Source organism: Dysidea avara, chromosome 3 (assembly GCF_963678975.1).
Source record: "Dysidea avara chromosome 3, odDysAvar1.4, whole genome shotgun sequence".
NCBI lineage: Eukaryota > Metazoa > Porifera > Demospongiae > Dictyoceratida > Dysideidae > Dysidea > Dysidea avara.
The window spans coordinates 14,041,780-14,050,887 of record NC_089274.1 but is presented as its reverse complement, the minus strand read 5'-3'; the positions used below and the strand labels follow the sequence as shown (position 1 = coordinate 14,050,887).

General features: G+C 43.0%; 1 protein-coding gene across 1 annotated transcript; it reads right to left on the bottom strand.

Annotated features, from left to right (window-relative positions):
• Positions 1–108: 108 nt before the first annotated feature.
• On the bottom strand, positions 109–5,910 carry LOC136248343 (uncharacterized). Its single transcript, XM_066040132.1, has one exon. It carries the CDS (start codon positions 5,908–5,910, stop codon positions 109–111), a length of 5,802 nt encoding a protein of 1,933 aa, XP_065896204.1.
• Positions 5,911–9,108: the final 3,198 nt, after the last annotated feature.

Genomic DNA, 9,108 nt, shown 5'->3' with positions numbered 1-9,108 from the left:
CATCTTATTGTATTGTACGCACGTGACAACAATTACATCACACATTCTAAATAGTGCCTAAGTTACTTATATTACTACTATGCATTACTGTTAGCTGTAACTATACAGTCAGTCCATGACATCTTCCGGGGGGGCACCAAGCTGTTTCACCCAATTCGCAACTCTCTCTCTGCCCCTGTGAGCGGCTGCCCTTCTCGGTCGTTTATCAGCTGTGTTCTTCACTGTGGGCTTGTTGATTGTATCCTTCTGGCAACCATTGGTAGATCCTTCAGTTTCAGTAACTGTTGGAGATGAGACTTCCAACGGTATCAACTTGGCAATGGGGCGGTTTGTTCTTCCTTGTGATGTCTTGATGTAGGCAGCACGCACCAGTCCGTCTTTCCCAATCATCAGTTTTTCAACAATCGCCAATCTCCAAGTGCTCCGTGGAGCTTCATCCCACATCAGGACAACATCTCCCTGCTTAATCTGCTGATTGTTGCTTCCTGTGGTTCTATGATACTCTCTGAGGGAGGTCAAGTATTCAAATTTCCAGCGTGACTGAAACTGGTTGAAGAGAAAGGCTTGCAGTTTTGCTCTCTGGGAAACATCAGTTATACTACCATATGTGGGATCAGTCAAGTCCTGCCCTTCCACTACTTCATGAGGAAGTGGTGTTATGCGATGACCATGTAAAAGATGGGATGGTGTGAGTGGCTCGGCATCACTGAGGTCTGAGGATACGTGTGTCAGAGGTCTGTCATTGAGTGTGGCCTCTACTTCTACTATTAGTGTCTGCAACACAACTAAGCTGATCTTTGATCTCCCCAGTACCTTCTTCAAGCACATCTTTGTTAAGCCGATAAGGCGCTCCCACCACCCACCATACCAGGGGGCACGTTTTGGGATGAACTTCCACTGTACACCTTTCCTCCCAAGTGTTTCTGTGAGACGTTCTGATTGTAGAAGCTGTTGCAGTTCATCTGCAGCTGCCAGATAGGTAGAAGCATTATCTGACACGAGAATTTGTGGGAGTGACCTGCGGCTGGCAAATCTCCTGAATGCTAGAAGGAAAGTCTCCACTGTTAAATCTGTAACAATCTCTAGGTGAATGGCACGACTCGTGGCACATGTGAACAAACAGATGTAGACTTTCTCCTCAGTGTGATTACTGCGTACATAGAGTGCCCCAGTAAAGTCGATGCCTGTGATGGTGAAGGGAACTGAAGCACAAGTGCGAATCTGTGGCAGTGGTGGAGGGTCAGGTATCTGGTATGGCTTTCCGCTATGTTTACGGCAAATAACACATCGGCGTAGTTGTGACTTTATACGTTGTCTGGCAGTTGGTATCCAAAATTTCTGTCTTATGGCTGTTAGGGTAGCATTGGTTCCAGCATGAAATAACTGTACATGTATACTATGGATGATCAGAGATGTTAGCCAATGTTTGGGTGGTAGCAGAAGCGGAAACTTTGCTGTCTCGCTTAGGGGGGCGTTGTGGATTCTTCCACCACAGCGGAGCAGGTGGTCTTTGTCAACAAATAAACGTAATTGGCGAACAAGTGGTAGTCTCTTGGCGGGATTGGTGGTAAGGTTCACGAGTTCTCTGGAGTAAACCTCTTCTTGGCACTGCTTCACCCAAATTATTGAAGCGTGGTGTTGCTCAGATGGTGTCAATGATCCAGTTTCTCGTTCCTGCTGTGGCTTCTTACAATTGGAGATGAATCTATACACGTATGCAGTAACTGCCAGAAGTCTGGACAGTGTGCTATAATTGGAGATGTCAATAATACAGTTAATATGTAAAGTACCTGCATACTGTGGAGTAGTTGAAGGACTAAAACTGGTTGCGGTAACAGCCAGTGCCTGCAATTCGATAGTCGGTGAGAAGCTCCAAGTGGGCCAACTGTTCTCGGATGGGAGCCATTGAGGTCCATGCTTCCACAACGTTGACAACTTCAGTTGAGATGAAGTGATGCCCCTAGTGAGCAAGTCCGCTGGGTTGTCCTGTGTTGGACAGTATCGCCATTGATCTGGTTTTGAGTGGTTGAGGATTTCGACAACACGATGAGTGACAAATGTATTGACATGTTTCTCTCCTTTGATCCAATGAAGAGTGATCTGGCTGTCTGACCAAAGGTGAGTAGACAGACTGAGAGGGTGTAGAGCTTGAACAATGAAGTCACATAGCCTTGCTGCTGTCAGTGCACCCATCAGTTCCAGTTTAGGTAAGGTCAGTGGTTTGAGGGGTGCGACTCTGGACTTTGCCATAACGAATGATGTGCTGTTGCCACTGCAAAGGAAGGCTACAGCTCCATAAGCAGTGAGACTGGCATCAGCAAAGACGTGTAGCCTGTCAGGTTGTTCTGAAACCCTAACTGTTGGGAAGTATCGTCTTGGAATCTGTAAACTTCTAGCCTCCTGGATATTCCCTGCAATTGTAAGCCATTTTTGCTGGTCCTCATCAGATAGTGGTTCGTCCCAGTCTATGTTTCTCTGCCATAATGACTGCATGAAGATCTTTGCTCTAACAGTTACTGGGGATAGTAGACCCAGGGGGTCGAACACCTTGGATGATTCCTTCAAGACATCTCTCTTGGTGATAAGTGAGTTGATACTGGGGATGGAACACTTGGATGTGAGTGCTAATGTATCTGTCTGGGTGTTCCACTGTAGTCCTAAAACATTGACTGGATTGTTGGTGTCCGCAACCTTGTCTCTATTTGCTTGGTCCATAAGTCGGGAGCTGTTAGAGGCCCAACTTCTAAGGTTGAGGTGAGCATCATTCATTATGGATCGAGCTTTGTTGTAAAAACTGATAGCTTCTGATTCTGTTGGGCATCCAGATACAATATTGTCTACATACAAGTCATCAAGCATGTTCTCTGCAGTTGGTGATTTGTACTGAGTTAAATGACAATGTAGGACAGCGTTTAACATGAACGGTGAACACACTGCACCAAACAAGACAACTCTAAATCTATATGTAACAAACTCACTGTCTGGATCTTGTGGATCACTTAGCCAAAGGAATCTAGTCCAGTCCCTATCATCTTTGTGAAGTTGTATGTGTAGAAAAGCTTTCTCAATATCTGTGCAAATTCCTACAGGGTGGAGTCTGAATCTTAAAATGATACAGCAGAGATCATTAAGCTTGGGTTGGCCGGTAAGTAAACAATCATTAAGACTAGGTTGGTTCCTTGTTTGGTGACAACTGCAGTCATACACTATACGTACTGGAGTAGTGGATGAGTCCTTGCGTACAGCATGGTGTGGTATGTAATGGCATCTTGTGGTACTGGTTGGATCTGTCATTCTCTCAATGAAACCACGGCGTTCCTGATCTGTTAAGATGTCACTGTACTTGGTCAACAATGAAGGGTTCAGTGCCAGTTTGCGAGCCAGTGATCTAGTGCGGTGAGCAGAAGTTGAGAAATTCGTGGGTAAGGGAGGATGACTGTCCTTCCACGGAAAACGGGCGCAGTAAGAACCATCATTCAAGCGTTCGACACTATTGGTGATATAAGAGTCCAGAAAATTGTTTGGTGACTCATCCTTGGGTGAAATTCCTACTGACTCCACATTCCAGAACTGTTCTAAATCAGGGGTTGCAGTGGGTTGAGTTGCCACATGGAATGCATTGGTGACTAACTGTCCTGAAGCGGCTGTGTCTAGTGGACCTGAAAGTAGGTAACCAAGTTTGGATCCTACAGCTGTTGGACCATTGCCTCTGATCACATGATCCTCTACTATCTTCCAGTACTGATCTGCTCCAATTAACAGGGTAATGTAGAATTGTTCCCCTGAAGAAATTGGATGTGCCAGACGTAATCCATTGAGATAAGGAAGGTTAGCAATTGACTTCTGATTCACTGTGTGTATCGGTGCTGCAATGGTTGGCACAATCAAGACAGTTAATGGTATCAAATGTCCGGAGATACTATGCAGATTGATTGTGGCGACATCAAACTTGCCCGTGCGACTGGTACCAGTGCCAAAGGTAGAGAGAGATAGTTCCACTGTGTCATGTGGCTGCACTTGTAAGCAGTCTGCCAGTCCTTTGGCTAGGAAGGAGCGTTGCGATCCCTCATCAAAGAGAATGTTGGATTCCACACAAACACCTCCAGTTGAAATAGTGGCTACTGCAGTCTTCAGTAAACAGGTCTGGTTACTAGCCAGGTGAAGTGAAGTTGTTACTGGTTGAGAGACCACTGTACTAAAGGACCCTTCCTTGGTGACTGAGGTTGTCTTGGCAACTGGAGTTGTCTCAGTGTTTTCCTCTTTCTTGGCAGTGATCACTTCAGTGCAAAGACTGGTGTGGTGCTTACGATGGCACTTGCGGCAGCGATGTTTTGATGAGCAAGTGCTGACCTTGTGTTTCCCTAAACAGTTAAAGCATAGGTTATTCTGCTTGACAATGTCTAGTCTTCTATGATGATCAGTTGTAGTACACTGGTTGGCTGTATGAGGTCCCTTGCAGAACACACAAGCTGGTGGTCCCTTGTCCTGAGGTTTGGTGCTTCGAGGTGGCTTGGAATTCACCATAAACGCAGCTGTAAATGGGGAACTGTGAGGGTTGGCGTTACCAGTTTCTAAGATTTCTATCTCCCTGAGAATGGCTAACATGAGTTGAGAAAATTTCCACTCTGTACTTGTGGAGTTTCTTGCCAAGTTCTGCTTGATATCCTTGGGTAGTTTGCCCAGAATAATTGGCACCAACAAGTCACCATAGCTTTGTTCAGATTTCCCAAGGGACGATAGGCCACGGGAGTGGCTCTCAATTGTGTCATGAAATGTGCGCAAACTACTTAACGTGTTCGTTGGGTTTGGCACCTGTAGCAAGGCTTGCATGTGAGCAGAAACCAACTTGTGAGTTTGCCCAAAACGGTTTTGAAGTAGGGTGACTGCGTGAAGATAGTTCTGATCACAGAGAGGTATTCCGTCAATCGTTCGTGCTGCATCTCCTTGAAGTTGAGCCTTCAGATAATTAAACTTCTGGACCCCACTGAGATTGGGGTTCAAGTGAATGGCAGCCTGAAATGAATCCCAGAAAGTAAGCCAGGCTAGGGGGTTTCCAGAGAATGTCGGTAAGGTCAACTTGGGTAGCCTACTTGCAGCAAATTGTTGAGAGTGGTCACGGTGATCTACTGCAGTGATTGTGGTCCTGACACCCATCAAATCTGGATTTACTCTAGATGTTACTACCGGTACTGTTGCAGCGGTGGATGAGGTACTGCTCCCAAAGTTAAGGGTTGACAAGGGTGGTAACGGTAGTGAGCTATAAGCAGAGGTTGACAATGGTTCATGTTGAGTCATGTTTGCTGGTATCAGTAGAGGCGGTCCTGCATTATGTACATGGCTCACAAGTGGGTGGGAAACTGATGTCACTGAAATTGGATGTGGGATTGATTCAAGTGATGTAACCACGGGTGGTGTACTAGAAATGGTTGACTCAAGTGTTAATGATGTGGTTGCAACGGTATCACTAGCTGCACTAACTGCAGGTGTGTCATTGATAATGGTGTTAATTGACTGAGGTGTGTTATTTGTGTTACTCACATTCTCATGGATGGCTTCTTGGGTTACTTTGCCGCTTGATGACACTGCAGGGACAACGTGAGTCGGTCTTGATTGCATCTCCACCCGTTGATTCAGTTCATTGATTTTCTCCATAATCAGATCTTGTAGTTCCTCTGCATCTAAGATGGCTATTTCCAGTTCATCTGGGTTCTGTATAAGGTCAATGATTCGTTGATCAAGGGCAGTGATTTGCTCTTTCTTTTTCTCTAGCTGAGTGATGGCAGTTCTCAAATAAGTCAGAGCTAGTTCGTCGAGGTCATTGGCCAGTGTGTCATCCACTTTGTTCAGGATTCTGGTGACGTGCGCGCGGTATGCTTTCCGCGAGGTTCGTAGACGGGCAGGTTCTTCCATCGTAGTATTCAGTCCGCTAAAAAACACAAACAGCAAACAATTGTCTTAGCTACGCGGATGCTTGCCTCTCTGGGTGCCGTTAGTAGAACATCCAATGCCACGGCACAACAGCGTTTGCGTATGGGGTTACAACTTGGAAGTGTCGTTGAGGCGGACAGTCTCTGGACTAAGTAGCGAATCGTCGTAGCACCAGCAATGGAGGATCGTCTCAGCAATGAAGCACTGTCACAGCACCAGCAATGTAGGGGGCGGAGTGATAGTAGGGAAGGTTCGGGAGTGCTTCTAGGAAGGATTACTTCGTCTTCTGCCGATACAGTCGGATACAGCCCAGACCGCGAGGAACACGCTACGACTCCATCTTATTGTATTGTACGCACGTGACAACAATTACATCACACATTCTAAATAGTGCCTAAGTTACTTATATTACTACTATGCATTACTGTTAGCTGTAACTATACAGTCAGTCCATGACAATAGCTGTCCCATGCAGTGATTGTTCTACTACCTGATATATCAAGCAGGTCTCTTCAATTCATTTATTGCATGACCAAGGTAAGTTTTGTTACTACAATACAGTAGCTGATTAGATGTCAGTTGTTTCTGCTGATATAGTTTAAAAGACCACTCAATTTCAGTTTCAGAACATAATATCCACAGAGAAATTAACTAGAAAGTTACTGGTGACAGGAAAAGGCTAGGTGATCATGGCTTTATTCAGTCTAATGAACAGAATATATGGTTGATTGAGTGAGGTATCGCTTTCAGAATGTTCAGGCGACCATGCAGTGATGAGATGCATGGATTCATGGAATTTTTGTTGTGGTGGAGACATTAAATATCCAAAAGCAAACTGACTGTATAATATTAATTCACTTTCTTTATATTTTCTCAGTTTTGAGCCTGTATACAAATAATTAAATTTTTCTTAGTCAATAGAAATCCTAGAATAAGATAGGAGAGAACATTTATCTTTGTTTACCTATACTGTACAACTTCAAAGGAAAATGAAGAAAACATGCAGACAAGTCAATAAAATTAGTACAACTACAATAAGGTGAATTACAAATTTAAATACTTAGAGCCTTTAGATAATTTTTGTTCCAAAGCAAAATTGTAGATGGAAAAAACAAAGACTGGTGAGATCTTAGTTAATTAATGACAGTGGATGGAGATTAAAAGGGTGGTAATTTCTTGTTCTTGAATATGTTGCAAAGTGGAGGTACAAATCAAAATGGGATATCAATTTCATTATGAAAAATTTGTACACAAATAATCTAGCATTACTGTATTCATTTGTTCTCCACTTAAATATGCTACAACAGTGTCAGTACATTGGCAGTCTACCTTGAAATCTCAACTCTAGAGTAGATCCAACACAGAGCAGCCCGCACTGTAACAAATACATGTGATCCCACTGTAATTTCATGGACCAGCTGGACTGGGAATCACTTGAAAATAGATGAACAAATTTAATGTTTTGTTTGAAGTGAAGCATGTGAAATGTTACACTTAAGAAATTCTAGGATTCTTAGATGGTATGTAATCATGTGAGTGTTCCATTTCAGGTCTGACTAGATACATTAAAATTACACACATCTTGCTCCAAATCACATTTGCCTGGTGGCTATGGGCATGGTTTCACATGCACAGAAGGCTAGATTTGATTGATCTTGGAGTTTTGACATTTAGCCTGATTCAAGGCTAGCAGTCACACACATCCTTGAATTTGTGCAACAGAAAAAATCAGCTCACTATTGAACACGGCATTAGTCCACTGCACCAGCTGTTAATAATTCCATGTATACACTTCAGTGATGTTTGTTTGCAGAATATAGCCTCCTTGCAATCTGCCAAAATATTTGTTCCTCACACACTGCACAAAATTCTTCAAGTTTTAATTCAGCTGGCTCTTTCCTGTTACCAGTGTCTTCCTGTTTGCTTTGTACACTAATTTATGACTTGAAAAGCCGGCCCAGACTGTTTTCTAAAGTCAAAATAAGCAAAACAGCTCACATAAAGTGCCCTTCTTGATATATCCGTAGATGAACCATGGATGAACATCACTGATACAGCTCATCCCACAATTAATACTTCGTTACTAATGACAACCAACAAGAACCCACAATCGATCCTTTAATTCTTTTTATCTTATGCTTAATCACCCACTGGAGGTGCCACTGATAACTTTTAAGGGCAGTTTCAGCAATGGTAAGTTGCAAGCTTCAATTTGAGAAAGCGTTCCTTTCCGCGGTTTAGTCCATCATTCCGTTCCGTTCCGTAGAATAGACCCCACCCTTTGAACATACTCGATAATCTATGCTTTGAAGCATCAAGTAAAGTGCTAGCATAATAGGCTACAAAACCTTGCTCACTGTGCCTTATTTCCCCTTTCTGAATGAACAGTGATAGCTACTTTTGGCTTGTTTTAGTTGTTTATATTAACAGTAAAAAAATATTGTTGCAAATGACTATTTGGCTGCTTTGTGTAATATACTCTAATGAAACAAGTTATGTCAAATGCTGGCTGTGTAAGCTAGCTACTGATTTTTACAGTGAGCTGATGCATTTCACATGAGAATATTGAATTTTTGTACACTAGCTACATGCAGTGTACAACATAATAGTTAAAACTAAAAGCATAGCGGTCCCTAACTCCTACGATTTGATGTACAGTGTAAAGAATACGCATCCAGTATACTTCTGATTGTTCATCTGTGAAGTTTATTTGAAGTGTCTGAAAAGCTATGTGAGCATCTGATTTCATTTCTTATTGCAAAGTCGATCTCTCCGACTCACACTTGTTCCCCTGGCAGCATTAGTTGTTGGTCTGTCAGTCTGAGTGTCCTGACTGTAGCTACACCATATGTATAGCTACGTAGAAAATGAAGTAAAACAATTACAGGCTGTGACTATACTGTAATCCTTACTGAGAGTATAGCAATAGATAAAAATAGCTATAAAGTTACCACTGTAAGGAGTATAGTCGATCATACTACTGTACATCCTCTGCACGTGCTTACACAATTGCAGTTTTGTTAAATTAATCCATGCCATGCATGCATGATTTTCAAAGGTGGATGGTCCCTTCACTCTTTCACAGATAGGCTTATATAGCATACACGTCCACAGATTGTTTCACCATACAAGATTAGTATTAAATCTGTCAGTACTTGCAATTGCCACTTGCAGTGTGAG

Coding starts and splice junctions, on each gene's coding strand:
- LOC136248343 (XM_066040132.1), bottom strand. CDS start 5,910: ATGGAAGAACCTGCCCGTCTACGAACCTCGCGGAAAGCATACCGCGCG.